This window comes from Ctenopharyngodon idella, chromosome 4 (assembly GCF_019924925.1).
Source record: "Ctenopharyngodon idella isolate HZGC_01 chromosome 4, HZGC01, whole genome shotgun sequence".
In the NCBI taxonomy this organism is placed as follows: domain Eukaryota; kingdom Metazoa; phylum Chordata; class Actinopteri; order Cypriniformes; family Xenocyprididae; genus Ctenopharyngodon; species Ctenopharyngodon idella.
In genome coordinates, this window is record NC_067223.1 from 3,623,705 (window position 1) to 3,640,781 (window position 17,077).

Consider the following 17,077-nt stretch of genomic DNA (forward strand, 5'->3'; position numbering starts at 1 on the left):
AACATACTTGCTGAAGAGGGTCCATCCTTGTGTAGATGCTGAAACTGAAGCTTTCATGAGCTTGTATTATTAGTTTACCTTAAAATTAGATGTAATTACAACGCTGCTGTGTATTTGTCAACGCTCCTTTTGAGGTATAAATCCCACCTGGCTTGTTGTAAAGAGGGCAATCCGAGCAGTGTGTGTGTGCGTGTATGACTTAATTTAGCAGCTAAAGTGGCTAGCTAGCTCACACCCACATTTAATGCTTCACAAAAGGAAAGATCTTGAATTATAACGCTGTTTTATAACGTTAACAACCAGAAAAGCTGCATACAACAGTAGCGGAAACTCGTCGTTTCTCTTACGTTGTTACAAAGCTGCGAGCTACACCAGCAGTCACTGGAGAAATGCTAGCAAGTTAGTTAGCCAACCAAGAAAGAAACAGATCAAGACTCCGTAATCTCTTTACATGCTGGGATGTGCAACAAAAACTGCTTGGAGTATTTTTAATTGTGGAGAAGCCGTGGTCACGTCCCACGACATGTTACTCCCGCCACTTATCTTCAAACTTGATGCTCATTTGCACGTTTACGATTGTTTACACGTGTTTTAGATGTACGTTTTAGAGAATGAGAGGTGTGAAATGTTTAAAATGGCACGTTGTGCTCTGACAGAGCCTGCAACAACAGGGCTTTTGTTTACACCTTTCAACTCCAGTTACCCATTCACTAGGTCCACTCTTACCCCATACCCAGCCCACAAATATACACTTTAAAGCCTATTGATTGACATTATGTATTAGGTATTATGACCCTCTAAAATACGTTGATGTGATTTTAAGCTGTTGTTTTTGGATTTGCGCTAATCGTTGCTCGGAATATGACTTGACTTGGTACTGCTTAGCATAATATTGTGTTGATTTAGCAAAGAGGGCATGAAGTGAGCGCTTATTTAGTGGTTGTCTGATGTGTTTTGTGTGTTGTGTGATGGTAATGAGTGCTGCAGGCGTGGGGGAGGGGGTTCGGGCTCGGTTCATGTAGTCGGATCTGCTTTAGCTTCTCCTCAAAGTGGACCAGAGCCGCGCTGCTTTACAAGCGAACTGCGCAGTTATGCCATTTATAGTGAATAAACAGTCACTCGACGCGTTTTTAGGTTGAGAAAGATTTGGGTTGATATTTATTGTTGGAAATTTGATTTATACGTCTGTGTAAGGAAATTAAGACGCTCGGGTGTTTCATATCGATGCGCATTAGCATAGCAAGCTAAGCAGTTAGCTTCACCGACTAGCTTTTCGCGAGGATACTGAATTAGTCGACCCGACACGATTAGCTCGGCTTTATAGACTTTCCAACATATTATTTGGTTATTTAAACGCCAAACGAAGTCATTAAAACGCGCTTTCCCACTCAGATAATCGTGTGTATTGTGAGGTAATTTGAGGTTGGCTAGTTGTCGTCAGTCAGAATCGCTAGCTACGCAGAAACGACGCAAACACTTTGTTCCAGCACAAAAACAGCGCATTTGACAAATAGATACTTAAGCATGTGTGAAAAGATGGGTTTCTTGTTATCTTGGCCGTTTTCTGTCAAATATCAGCGAGTCTTCGAGCGCAGTATTTCCTCTCAGGTGCTTAGTGAAAATGGCGGATGAGTTGATGTTGTGGTAATGAAAGCCTCCACACCCCTAGATCAACTCTCACACACTGCAGCGCCAACACACTCACCCACAGGCAAGTGCACAACACACACCAGAAAAATACAGTGCTGTGTCTCACCAAATATGATTATAGCCTACGTCCATTGCGTTCACTAAACGTTTAGCACATAAACCGAACTATATGAGTGTGCTAGATATGCAACCTTGTTGCTAAACCTGGATAACTATCATAAATGAGCACACGACACTCAAATCTCAGCTCATTCACGAAGCAAAGTATAATAAACGATAAGTAATAATCAGTCGTTCCACGAAAGGTCTCTCCCATTCAAATGGTTGTTTTCATGGGGATAATTTGTCTCTTTATTTAAAGATAAAAGGTGTTTAAGTATGCTAAACATCAGAGAGATATTGGCAAGATGTCACACCATAGTTAAAAGAATAAACATGCAGCCTTTTGTAGGAACAAAAGGGGATTTATTACCGTGTTTCATAGTAGCTCAAACAGCTAATCTTGTTCCTCTCTTGTTTTTCATCACAATGCTTTATAAGGGCTGGGTGGTATGACGGTATATATTGTTGCTTTAATATAAAGCATCAATCAATAGAGATGTTGCTATTTCATGTATATCGTGGTATTTAAATATAGTTACACAGTGTAGGGCTGCTTAAAGTTTTTGATTGCTTATAGTGATAAAGAAACACGAATGAATGAAAAAAGGGTCCGAAATTAACTGCTTATTGCGCTAGAACGTTCGAATTAGGGGTGCAACGGTTCAGATTACTCACGGTTTGAGGGTCACGGTTTCGGTACGGTTCGGTATGTGCGATGTTCCCTAAAAAATAGGACAATTGTCAAATAAAAATAAAGAAAATAAAGACAAATAATCTAACTACAAGAAACAGCACAAATAAATACATGAGAGCTAAGATACAAATGAAATAAACAATGCTTTACAGGTTTTTTAGGTATCTAACAATAGTTTTCAGGTAGCCTATGTAATCAAATATAAAATGACACTGCACATAAACTTCTTTGAATAAATTCAATAAAGATTAAACATTATTGAAGTTACAAAACCTATTCAGTCAAGACCTAGTGAGTGATTTCTTCATTTTATGTTGTTTGATTAACACTAAAAACACACAGAGCAGGAATATTAGAAATATTAGACATAATTCATAGATCCAGTACATATTTTGTTACACATGTTGTCTGTCTCATTTTTCTTTTAAGACATAACCTACTATGTTTGTTAGAATACTCGCTAAGATGGGCATGTTGACATAATTTTGTGTGAATTTGTCCGTTCAGGTGCAAAACTTGAAAGAGAATTTGCGCGAGAGTATTCTTTTGCGTCTTATGGATGAATGTTTAAATCGGCAAGGTTTTAATGAGTTTAGTTTAAACACAGATAGCAACGTGAGATGTTCATGTATCACCTGCGCTCGCGCGCTATCAACGCCCGGGTGATGGCGTAAATGACTGGTCATAGAGCTTTCGGCACGTCATTGAACATTTGTTTACAGTGACTGTTTTGTCCATGTTCTTTTGATCATCGCTGTTGTAACGTATTGGGAAACCAGAATGCGTGGCCTATCCATCGACTGAAACATACATTAGCCGAATCCGCCTGTCTGTTTTAAACGTTGTTGTTTTCAACAAACCATATAGATGCGTCATCAGGTTTCAGGACGAACCGTGGTGCAAGCGCGTGCCGAACCATGGGTGGAGAATCGAACGGTTCGATTTTTTTTTTTTTTTTTTTTTTTTTTTTTAACCGAGAACCGTTGCTCCCCTAGTTCGAATATGCTAGGAGTGTGCTCGAATAGTTGAATACAAATATTTGGATATTCGATCTGTAATAATTCAAAAAAATAGTTTTCAAAATTTGCTACATGTTGCTTTGCTGTCCGTAAATGCAGTGAATCTATGATAAATCTTAAGAACGCAAACTAAAACTCACGGTAATAACTAATTGCATTGGGTGGCGTTGTGGAGCATGTAAACAAATTTATTGTATTTGATGACAATGTCGTTGTCTGCTTCAAGGTGCAGCAAAGTTTGTAACTACTTTGATCAAAATAATCTTACTCTGTGATTTTACAAAATGGTATTACTTTTAAACAAATGAATCAACATGTCGTACAAACATAGGTGAAACAATAATATTCATGTAATTTGAGTCGGTTATGTCTTCATTGTGTTGATAATAGAGTAAAGACTGTATAGACTATTGTAACTGGAGAACTTAAAACAGTTTATTTCATGTCTTTCTTATCTGTCCTATTTTTTGCTCTTTGCATCTTTGTTCTTATTTTTACACACAAAGATAAAATATAAAAAATAACTAGGTATTGTTATTGTGATAATTTCTCATATTGTGAAATAAGATTGTGCTCATACCACCCACCTCAAATGCATTCTTTTGTGACTAGTTTACTTGACTGGAAACTTCATGTCTATGAAAGGTTTGTGTTGTACCAGAAACCTAGATTGCCTCACCTAAAGAATTAACAGGAAACGAGACGTTACTCAAGCTCACGCACAACCGTCTGCATCGCAAAACTACCCAGCATAACATTTTGGTTCAATAACCGCACTGAGGAATATGACTTTATTTGAGAGTGCCGTTAAGTTTACTGCAGCATTGAAAAGAGCGCAACCCACACGGCTGTGTCATATTTCTCTCATGATTACTGCTCCCTCCCTCTGGTCAGTGGGGAGTTTACAGGTCCAGAAGAATGTGGTTATTCATCAGGGCAGTTTGTTGGGCCCTAATGCGTAATGAATAGACGATGATGCTGCAAAAAGGTGATCTTGATCTTGGACGGGAAGCAGGCGAGTGACTGTTCATGCGTAAACTGATTGCACATCATCGGGGGGGCTTCAGTTATCCATCGAGTCAAGCCTTCATGGTGTATTTGGATGCTGATGTTTGTGTTTTATCGCTCTGAATGTGCCTGGTTTCGTCCCCTCAGCCTGATGCATATGTTGATGTAGCTTTTGGGGGCAGGTGGAATGGCTTACAGGGTCAAGCTGTGAGATAACAGCTGTGACTCGGTTGTTTCTCCTTTGACATTGACAAAGACCTCCCCTCCCGAGCTCTCCTTTCACCTCACATCCACTGGTCATGGCAGATGCATGACTTTGTGGAAAGTTTGCTGGGGTCCACCCATACAACTGTGTGTGGGCACCGCTCAAGGCCTCATCCTGCGTAGCATACATTACATTAACAAATATGTTTTCACCAACAGAAATCACTCACTTGCTGTCTTTGTTAACCACAGAGCTGTTCCCGTAACTTTTGGCACTACGGTAGTGTTTGGAAAGGCTTTCCGTAATAAAAACCAAGGCGTTGCTCCAGCAGCTTTTTTTGAAATGCCAATTTCTGCGTGTTTTATGTAGCAGCCAATGATATGTGCGTTTTTTTTTTTTTTTTTCTTTTCTTAGCTGCACTGTGAGACAAACTTTGGCAGCCACGGCCGAGATGGTGATCTGAGACATTTGCCAAACACATGCTTCTCCGGCCCCTTTTACCTCATGACACTATATTAGGCTGAGCTTCAAGATGGCCACAAAGACATGAATGGATTTTTTGTCATTTCTGATCGCATAAATGTTGATTTGCTTAATGAAAACTTTATATTTTTTACGTCTGTGGCTCCATTTTTTTTTTTTTGCATGGAAAAGCTTTCCTCTGGGCTTGCATGCAGATAATGAGAGGAGCAGACCATGTACAGTGCAGGTTGTGGCTTTCTGACAGGCGTTTCCTGTAGGTGGAGGTCCAATCGTTGGCATGTAGTGGTGTGACATCACAGTGAGGCTGTGCAGCTGTACGAAGAGGATGGAACATCAGCCTACGCACATCAACACACAGCTCACAACTCCGACAGCGACGTTAGAGAGAAGTGATCCACTCAGAGAATGCAAGAGAAGCATGCTTAGCTGCACTGCTACACAAAACTGGTTTGTTTTTAAAATGATAAATGTAGTGCAGCTCAACCACGCTGGAAGCACAGTGGATGAACTTGAAGAGTTCAGAATGAACACTTGATCTCATGTTTTACATAACCGGTCATTGCACCCTAGGGATGCATGGAAAAGTGAAGGTTATTTGTGACAACTGATAACAAGTGAAGACTTGCAATGCACTTTCACATAATAAAGCCATTATATATTGCTTTCACTTGATTTCACAAAATATCTGTCTACCTAAAAGATTGAAATGCGCAATTCTGCTCATCATAAACAACTCTACAACAGCTGCATTCACCATCCTGTCTCATTCTTTGTCAGGTTGTCATGTCACTAGCCTCACTGCGCATGGGTGACTCGGAGCTGTGTGTGTGAGGCCATAGGCAGTGTCTGTTCTCTGTGTTGACAGAGGGATGGAGAAGTGAAGTACCCCCCTCAGGAGAGAGATGGAGGTTAGAAAGGGAGAGAGAGGCAGGTGGCTTAGAATCGTAGTCTCAGGTGACGCATCTATGATCACGTTGCGCACACCGGGACAAACACATGCCAAAACCTGACAAACATTCTTTTTCCAGAGCACATCCAGGTTCCTTGAATTGTATGAGATCATAAACATGTTTTTATATTTATAGCCCATGTTTTATCGAGCTGAGGTGTGGTTAAGACAGTATCCACTGGGAGGCCTGTTAGTGCCGTAAGGTCACGTGAGGGACGTGCAGGGAGGAGCTGTGGGCTCAGGTAACATGTTTTTGTTTGCTGGCTGTAACCGAGCTCTCTCAACGGGCCCTACCTACATGACAGGTGTCCCATAGAGCAGGCAGACAAGGGTGCAGCACCGCATCCTACTCATTTATAAATGTGTGAATGTTATTGTGCGGTGTTTGTGATGTAATGGTGCAAGCCAGGCATGAAATTGATCATGGAGTGGCCTAGACTGTCCTTTTCGCCCATGGCACTATTTCAATGGACTGATTCGGCCCCTGTACATCCGGACATATACGTACACTCTGATGTTCCAAAAGTGCCATTAACTAAGAGGAAGGAGATTTGTCTTGGGCCCTGTTTCCACCTGGTATTAAGATGCGTTTTGGTCAATCGGGTCACAAGTGGATGATGCTAAATACAGGTGAAAACGGGGTGTAAAACATTTTGAGCTTACCACTTCCAGAGGTAGTCAAACGCATTTGACCGGATTGCTTTCGTAGTGGAAACGCTCATGTGGTCGAATGTGTTCGAACAGCTACTAAAGACCACCTCCTCTCCGCCTACTGACCTAATGCATAAACATTATGGAAAGCGCGCTAGACAGACGGGATTTAAACTTTGTCGGCTGAAGACGCAAGTTTGGTTTGAAGACGAAAAATGTACCAAGCATAATGTTCTCTCACCATTCCTGATTTCTAACAAGCACTCACAGCGTTCGGCCGGACTTGTGGCTGTTAGAGCAGAAACGAAAGCTGCTGCTCTCTGTATGTTTTTCCATCATTATGGGAGAGTTCATATGTAATTGTGCAAGCTCATTTTGTCCATTAGATCGAAAGATCGGGGAAAAAAAACATACATTTACCCGCCCGTAGACCTTCCCCTTGAAGAAAACAGAACAGGAGTAGTTGAAAATGGACAAAAGAGACAGATTAAAATACCAGGTGTAAACCTGTCTCCCTCATTTACTTGTGATCCGATCAAACAAAACGCATTTTAATACCAGGTGTAAACGGGACCATTGTTTGTTTTTCAGTTTTGTGTTCTAGATGATACATTGTACATCTTTTGGAGGTGAGGTGTGCTATTAGTTTTCTAAATGGTCAGACTTACAATTTTTCTTGACTGATAAAAATAAGATGGAAAGTAATCTCTTGTAAGAGGGACACACGAATATCATAGAGACTTGAAGTTGGCCTCTTTAGACTCGGGCTAGTGTGCAACCAAATAGCAACAACATAGCGTTGTTGTAGTGAGTTTCAACTTACGAAAATGTAAGTTTTCTTTATAAATCTTAATGAACCACTCATTGAATCTATAGATGGGGGATGTGCATCATTGATTTTGTTTGTCATCAGTCATCCTTATCTAATTTAAGAATGTCAAGTGCCTCCTCTCTGACCATGTTGGAGGTGCACTGTGGTCAGCCACTTGGCAGACTGTAGCACAGGAGCCATTAACCTCAATAACGTTTGTTAGAGAGGCCAAGATAAAATACAGACCAGAGACACGTCCTTGCTTAGTGGCCCAAGTCAAAAGAGCCCACCCTCAAGTGTGTATTCTGACCTCTAGACATTGTGGTTTAAGTCAATTTTTTATTTTATTTTTCTCTTTTATCATCTGCTAAGTCATTATTTGTCTCTGCAGCTCTGATGTTTAACAGTTGTATTAAGAGTTGGTTCTTAAGTATGGGAAAATTTAGTAAACACCACTAATAAATTCATATTTGAATATAATCTGTTCTCATCTTTTCTTCAACACCAAGAGCTGGCCGGTGGCCTTGATTGTGCTCTGATTGTGGCATATTTGTCTCACAGGAAGAGATGCGAACAGGGTGATACAACCTCGTACCTCATGCATCTTCATCAATGACAGTGAGGAAAAGCTCTCGGCGTGCGTTCGTGCATTTTTGAGGCACGTGGTTGTGTAAAGCCTCAGTGTAGCGTAGGCTGTGATGACTCAGACTGCGTGAATGGTGTGAAGTCACATCACCGGGGCTAGCATTTGGAAGCCTGCTCTATTTCCATCTCTCCCCGCTGAAAATCAGACAGCGCAAACCAGGAAAATGACTGTGGGAGAGAGAGCGGGAGAAACAGGGAGAGAAAGGAAAAAATACTCCTACATGAGGCTGTGGGTTTCCCTGCCCGCTGTAGCGAGCTGCCGGAAGGAGGAGCTTCCCATACGACATTGTGTCCATACAGAGAGAGGAGGAAAAACAGTTGGATTCAGCTGGCTGCTTCTGTGCCAGAATTGGTCCCTCATCATCATTCCTTAGATGGATAGTTAGGGAGCCAGTGGAAATCTCAAAATCACAGAAAGAACAGAACAGAAAAGAATTAATATTTGATGTTTTCAGATAGGCTTTTTTATATTTTGTTTCAAAAGCTGTTGATCTTTTTATAGGCTCTTTAAATGGCTTCTCTTTCCTCATGACCATTTAATTGGTCTCGTATTCCGCAGCCATCTCCCCCTTTTCTCTCCCCATCCACCCCTCCCTTCCCTTTTGAGTGTCAAGGGTTTATTTAGGAAGTGCAGCTAGGGGAGGGAAAGAAATCCGGGTAGGGCAAGCATTTTTCTTTCTTACTCTCTCTCTTTTTCTCTCTCTCTGGCTGCGTTCCTCTTGAGTGGCAGACAGTTTTACTAAAGGAAATGGGCGTGTCAGAGGCAGTCTGAATGCTCTGATTTAGCCAGGAATGCTCTACTGTACTAGATTTTTCCACACATCCCTCCGTTTTGCATTTTTAAGGAGGGGGGTGTCTGCTGAATGTGTGTGCGAGTGTTTGAGAGTAAAGAAAAGGGTACGTCTGGGCATTCGGAGGAGATATGTTATGGTTATCTCTGTGTGTGTGTGTGTGTGTGTGTGTGTGTGTACAGAGAGGCAGTGCGCACGCGTGCATTCCTAAGCAGTGACGGCAGGATTGCCCTGCTGAGGCCAAGAAGAACAGACTCTGTGCGAGAAAGCTGGAAAGAGACCCACCGTATGCTTTCTAAGGGAAATGGGTTTATTACACTGTACAATGTTGTCTCTCTTTCGCCCTCTTCCTGTGTTTGTCACTTCTTCGTGAAGAGGACATGGGAACTTAAACTCTGTTCCAAAATGTAGCAAGCTGAAGCTGCCTACCTAGGGAGCATTTTAAGGCATCTTGTAGCCAGTGTGTCTTACAGGAATTAGTTTTTGCAACAGGGTTTCCAATCCCCCTTTCCAAGCCTTAAAATTCAGCTTGGACTTGCTATAATAACAAAATCTATTTTTATTTATTTTTTGTCAGTTTTCCAAACAAATAAAGTTGATATAGCATTTATTACAATACTCTTTTGTGGGTATGTACTTACAACACACTGTCATATCAACAGCTAATCAATAATTAAACTGTTTTTGTTTCGCTAACCTTACCATGAATATTGTCATTGTAATTTTACTGTTGACTGACTATTATTAGTCTTTCTTATTTTACAGCATACTAGTATTAATATAGTAATGTTTTTCCCTGTATTCTCATGCTGAAATCAACTGTAAATCCACATTTTTATATATATATATATATAATTAGACAGGAAAGTCATATATTTCATATAATACAATCTAATTATGTTAAAATGTTATATTTGTGTGCTCTGTTTTGCTGGCATTAAAACTTTATTGGAATCAATATATAGTGGCGTCTCTTAGTCTCTATTTTTGAGAGCTATTTGTGTGCCATAATGCTGCCTAATGTAGAGCATTCCAAATCAGTCACTTATTAGGTTCCAATTCAGTTAGGATACTGCCTTAAAAGACAGATGCCTTTGTAAACAAAAGACAGCAAGGCAGTTCACTAGGTTTGGAGCAGAGCTATTATTTACTGTGCCTTTTCAAGAGTGGTGAAACTCCATTCATTTTTCACAGCAGTCGAAACATCCGCAATATATTAGACCCACTGCGCTTGTGAAAGCGACCTGACATGGCCAAAAATGGGAGAATTGTAGTTGCCTACAGAGTAAATCACACACTAACCGACACACGTTGTCAGATTCCTATTAATTAACCCCGAAGCTGACAGCTGTCATCTCTGCGAGTCTCTGGACTGCTTTATAGCCTCTCTCTTTATGCTCTACATAACAGCACACGCGTCTCGCACACATCACATACGGTCTGAAAGTCTGTTCTCCAACATGCCACCCAATACAAATGACAGTCATTCTAATATATTTCCAAACAGTGAGCAGAAGATGTGCCACCTTCATAGGGGAGTGTTTGTATGTATGTGTGTATCTAAAGGGGGCATGTTAAGGCTGGTCAAGGTGTGTGTTGTGTGCAGGCATGTAAGTTCATGTTTTGTTTATTTGCAGTGATCTTTATCACAGTCCTAGTATGCAAAGTCCAAAATTAACACTTATCTAACAAGTGCCAAATCTGGGTAAAAATTGGTTTTATTAGTTATTTTAGATGTTTTGGATTGCAAATATAAGAATGGTAGTATTTTTTTCTTTTTCTTTCTTTTTCTTTTTTTATGATACAAATGCATCATATTATGTTGATGAATGATCTAGTAAAAAGAAAAGTGCAACCACAGCCAGTGTTGCCAAGTCCGTGGTTTTCCAGAGAAATTTACTTTTAAGTTGTTGCCGCAGGTATAGATTTTTTTTCCGCAGGTTGCTTTCCACCCCCGTATGTACGATTTTGGCGCCCAACACCCCCAAAACATCCCCCAGATGTACAAATTAAGTGGAGAATTCAGCCGTCTGATGGAGAAAATTTGCATTAGGCTGTTTTTGGGCTAATTTTGACTTGACTGGCTATTGGGCTACTTTTGTTGCACAGACCTGGCAACCCTGACCACAGCTCTAAGTGATTTTTTTTTTTTTTTTTTTGCCCTGCAGGGTTTGTCTCAGTAAATAAAACGTCATGTAAAATGTTTAAAATTATTAATATATTAAAGGGTTGGTTCACCCAAAAATGAAAATTCTCATTAATTACTCACCCTCATGTTGTTCCTTCTTTCATCTTAGGAACACAAATTAAGATATTTTTGATGAAATCCGAGCGCTTTCTGAATCCCCACAGACTGCAACATAATAACTACTTCCAAGGCCCAGAAAGGTAGTAAATACATCATTAAAATAGTCCATGTGACTGCAGTTGTTCAACCTTAATGTTATGAGGTGACAAGAATACTTTTTTCAGGCTATACATTATTTCTGAATATAATTATAAAATGCTACATATGTGGGTTTTTTTTTTTGTTTTTTTTTTCTCTCTCTCTCTCAAAAACTCAATTTTATGTGGGCCTGTTTACACCTGGTCACTTCATGCGTTTTCTCTGATCGGATAGCTATCCGATCATGAAAAAACCAGGTGTAAATGCCCTCCGAAACGCATTCGAGATGGATATAAATCCGATTGCTCAAACCACTTCAGGAGGTGGTCTGGGACGTATTCCAGTCAAAACTGAACAGGTCTAAATGCATCTGGTTGTAGAAACCACATATGCAAATTTAACTCCTTCCAAAAATACTAAAAAATAAACGTGTGAGACCGTGTTATAGGCTAAATAACATGTTATAGTCAGATATGACAGCGCTACTGCAGCACGCATCACCCCATATGAACAGCTGAGTATCTCTTCAGCGAGACAACGCCAAACTGCCGCAAATCAAACTGAAAGTAAGTCGCAGGCGCTCAAAACACAATCATCTTCATTAAAAGTAATGAGACTAAATGATCTTACCAGTGCTGTGGCCACGCTCTCTCCTATTGCGGTCTTTGATTTTGAAATTAGCTGATTATCAATAAATGCAGCTCATATTTGTTGCTTTCAGTGACGTGAACTCCATGAAATCTGCGTATAGCGCCGGAATTGAAGATCGGATTTATATCCGTTTTGGAGAGACGCATTTATGTGGCCAAGTGTAAATGGAATCGTTTTTATAAATCAGATAGCTAGCCGATCAGAGAAAACGCATGAATTGACCAGGTGTAAACAGGCCCTATGTGTAGTGTATTTTTTAACCATGCAGCAAATGTTTTCAAAATATCTTGAAAAACTACTTTAAAAGTTACTACTTTATAAACCCTTTAACCAATAATATTAACCAGTCAAAATTCGGTTAATGGTTAACCAGTTAATTATGAGCATCCCTAGTAGAAATGTACATTAATAAATATGAATTACAGGCAGTTATTTATCACTGAAATTGGTTGCTTAGTTTTAGACCCTGTTGGCACAATACTAGTTTACTAGTCTTCCTCCATCCTCTTTTGTTAGTAGCCAAACAGTCTCGCCAAAATCCAGGTTTCATCTGTAGACTGTATGTCCCAGCATCTGGCCCCTCCTCTAATCCCACTTATCACCACAACACACACACACTTTAATTCCTTTGTCGCCACCCTGTTTGTTGTTCCAGGAGAAGTATGTCAGTGTGACATATTTAGCCCCTCTGACCAGGATTAAAACGTTACTTGCAAGGGAAGCCCCTGATTGGCTGTTGCTGCTATCTTTTGCTGTCCATCAATGCCACTTCCCTCTCTGTTCACAGAGCTGCATCTCTTCATATCGCTCTGCCCGGACAAATATAACGCTTAATCATTAATCTTTCCATCCGTTTTTTGCCTCCACCATGTACACATTAAATCCTCTCACGAGCAGTGTCGCAACGACACGTCTTTGTGCACGCTCAGGACGTGAGCATTGAATAGACGTTTATGGATGAGCGGAAAATATAAAAGCTGCCTCCATGTTGTGTTCTCTCTCTCTCTCTCTCTCTCTCTCTCTCTCTCTCTCTCTCTCTCTCTCTCTCTCTCTCTCTCTCTTCACATTCATGATGGCTCTGACCAAGCATGCAACTGCGCCCCCTTGTGTCCATGCGTAGTCACTTCACCCTGTTTGTTTCTGCAAAGGTCGAGCTCTGTTATTGGACACGCTTTTGCCACACAATCTTCACTTCCCCTCCCTTGTTATACAAAAGACGTGTTCAAACGCTGATTTTTTTTTTTCTTTTCTTTTTTTTTCTTCTTTCTTTTAGAAGCCAAGTAGCTTTACCCAAGCCAATGTGTTGAAGCACAAACCATCAAGTTAAAGCCCCACCTTTTGATGTTTTTCCATTAGAAATAAACATGTTAACCAGTGCTCTTGATGCTTGGAAGAATAACGCCTCATGGCCAACGATAGCCTCATGTTTGTGCTATGAATCATAGCTACTCTTTGAAAAGTGTCACATCCTGTTTACAATACTAGCTGAAATGACCCAGGGTTTCGTAATATGTACACTATCTGTGTGTAGTTTCCATAAATGTGCCCCAGTCACATTTTTATTGCCCTGTTTTGTCTGGTGTATTGTTGATTGTCAAACTCTTAACTGTGTTTTTCTCTCCATCTCTTTGCAGGCCTTGTGGATGCACTTAGATGTGTGCAATGAGTGCTGTGGCTGACATGCCTCAGTGTTTTGGATTGCTGTGCTCTGGACTCAGTAGGACAAGAGACTCCCAGCACAGAACGTCATGAGCATAGTCATCCCAGTAGGGGTGGACACGGCCAACACCTCATACCTGGACATGGCTGCAGGCTCAGAGTGAGTTTTTCTCTCTCTTTCTCGCTGTCGGTGTCCTTTCATATTGACTCATCACTACCTTTTGTTTCGTTTTGTTCATTTTCTGGTTGCATCAGCAGAGGGAAGCGCATCTGTAGTCAGATTTTTCCACCACCGCTTCCGTTCTCTCATCTGTCTGTGACTTTCTCATCAGAAACATGCTCTGCTGCTATTGCAAAAGAAAAAAAATATCGTTTTTCAGTGGAACATAAGTTATTTAGCAGTTGCTCTTTTCCAAACAATGGAAGTATATGGAGGCTGAAGCTGTCAAGGTCCAAAACTGAGAATAAACCCATAAAACCCATAAACACCATAAAAGTGATCTGTATGACTTCTGAAAGCATACAATAGCTTTATGTGAGGAATAGAAAATTTAAAGAGTTATAAAATGAAATGAAAATTCGTCCATGACTACTTAAATCATTATTTTTTTTATATAAACTCCATCCCTGCACACTCACGTTCATCTGCCTCCACTTTTGAGGGCAACGCCCACATCTCAACATCCAATCAACAACTGATAAATAGAACCAAGTACCTGAATTATTATGTTTTCTTCTGCGTAAATAAAAAAAAGATTTAAGAAACATTTTAAAATGACAAAAGGTTGAGGCAATTCCGCCATTTTCATTTTAGGTGTACTGTCCCTTTAAAAAAATGTTGAATTGCATTCAGAATGGGTTTTGGTTTCCGTTTGGTATTTGTAGGATCAATACGTCCTTTATTTTTTTTTTTTATATTATTGCATTGCACCTGGTTAGGACAAAATTGTAAAAATACTAATTTTCAAAATACTTGGTTAGCTGTCATTGGATATTGAAGTTTAAGAAGAGAAAATATTGTACTGTCCCTTTTTTAAAAAAAAAATGTTGAATTGCATTCAGAATGGGATTTGGTTTGCTGTTTGGTATTTGTAGGATCAATAATCACGTCTTTTATTATTTTATTTCTATATTACTATTCATCAGATTTCTCTTATACATTCTGTGAGTTTCAGCGCAGGAAACGCTGCTGTTAAACGTCTGATAGATTTTACATCACGTGCCGTACAGCAGACCCCTCCCCTCTGCAGCATGCGCTTGAATGAATGCAGTGTGTTTCTCTTTAAATGCGGAGCTCCGTCCCGTTGCCATGGCGCGCTCTCCTGCACTGCGCAGGGCCTGTTGTCATGGCGACCGTCTGAGTGACAGCTGGGCCCTGGAGCTTTAGCCTGCTTAAGAGGCCGTGCTGCCGTGTAGCTTTACATCCGTCTGGGTTTTAGTCTTTCGGGCATCCATACGGCTGTCTGCATACGCAGATTTATTCCACAAGGCTCTAACAAGCTTTAAGAAGGATCTCCACCTGCCACTAAATGAGAAACGGCACATAATGGGAAAAAAAATAATGTTGCATTGTTTATCTCTGGCTGGTCTTACGTGGTGGTCTATGCATCACCGGATCTTATCCGAGTGTCGCACGTCTCCTACATGGCTTTTTTCTTGTTCCTGACATTACTCCTCAGTCAGGGTCAGCCCACCCCGGGCCTGCGGCAGAGGTTGTCATGGTTACCAGGCATTGTGCATCACTGTGATGTCAACAGATAGTCCGTTAAAATGCCATTGAACCTGAAACAGCTTCTGTAAATCCCTCTAAACCTCGTCCAGCTCTAGATGGACGCTGTCTGGTGTGATTTACGTTAAACATGACACACATGTAACTTGTGTTGCATGTCTAGGTATGTAATAGGAGGAAATGTGAGCCCTTAAAAGTAAGTTGTCACTCTTTCTATGCCCTATCTCAGGGTTCCTACGCAGTTTAGAAAAGTATGGAATTTGATTTGAGTAATTTCCAGGTCTAGATGGAAAATTTCCAGGTCCAAGTATGGAAAAATATTTGTGTTTCAAGACTATTGCCCCTGTTCAGTTTTCTAAAATATAAAATTAAGAATTACTAAAAATAAATTTGCCTTACAAGCAGAGGGAAAGATTTAGTGATTTGTCCAAAATGAATGAATAAATTCAAGGTGCTTATTTTTATTACGCAAAGCTGTTTGTCTTTACCATAAGCGAGTCTCTTTTGAACCTTACTAAAAGAATGTGCATGTACCACTCAAACCAGAAACAGATAAAGGAGCAAACAATCATCTAAATCAGACTGTGCTTTGCTCTTTGGTTATCGTGCAACATCAAACCACATTTAAAGAATCCAGCTGATGTGGCAGAGGTGAATATATGCAGATTATAAAGTGTTTTGGGTTTTTCTCATCATGTAAGCGCATGTTATCACTTTGCGAAAACCAATGAAAAATGAAAGTAAAAATATTTAGAGATGACTGTATTATATACCACATATAATGCTGAAAATAATGCTGTATCAACCATTTATGTAAAATATGGTCTGAAAAATCTACAGATAGGTTTGGGAATTTGGAATTTTGAAATAAAAAAATGTGTAGGAACCCCACTGTCGCCCCACTCTCTCTCAACAGGTGTGTGTGTGCATTGTGTCTATTCCATATTAAGCTGTCTCTGGAGCAGTGGGCTATGATTAGCACATGCATACCAGTTACGTCTAATTGGAGCTTCAATTACACTCCATGCAAACTCTGTCCTGTCTTTTTTCCATCTTTTTTTTTTAGCTCTTTTTCGCTGTTTGATCAATTTTGTACTAATTTTGACCAATTTGACACAATACAATAACATCGTGTGTTGCGAAGAGATTTCCAGATTAAATTCTAAAAATGTGACGCTTTGAGAGCTGTTGAGTGGATTCGTAAACACCTCTGATTGGCCATTGTGTTCACGCGCTCATCAGATATGTCTGTGATTGGCTTCAAAAACATTGTGAATAGTCATCAATGACGCTCTTCATCGAGCGCTTACACAGACACACACAGGAGCGCTCCCATGCGTTGATCATTGTAGCCAATCACAGACACATCTGATGAGCGCGTGAACACGATGGCCAATCAGAGGTGTTTACAAATCCGCTCAACAGTGCTCAAAGCATCACATTTTTCAAATTTCAGTACCGAAGTCAGTACTTTTGACAACTCTAATTTACATTTATGAAATTGGTGGACACGTTTATACAATGTTCAAGATACTATATATATATATTTATCAGTTCTTGCTTGACACTGAATCCATTTTAGAGTTTTTATCTAAAGCTAATTTTAAAACATTATATAGGTTTTTAAATTGCTCTTTTATAGTA

General features: G+C 40.1%; 1 protein-coding gene across 5 annotated transcripts in view; it reads left to right on the top strand.

Annotated features, from left to right (window-relative positions):
* The window catches only part of kmt2e (lysine (K)-specific methyltransferase 2E), a 49,033-nt gene that overhangs the window by 7,436 nt on the left and 24,520 nt on the right, over positions 1 to 17,077 (top strand). For all 5 annotated transcript variants that reach the window (XM_051890818.1, XM_051890817.1, XM_051890819.1 and 2 more), the window contains one exon: positions 13,680 to 13,864. In XM_051890818.1, the coding sequence (XP_051746778.1) occupies positions 13,794 to 13,864 (71 nt within the window). In that variant the 5' untranslated portion in view covers positions 13,680 to 13,793. The remainder of the gene's footprint in view (positions 1 to 13,679; positions 13,865 to 17,077) is intronic.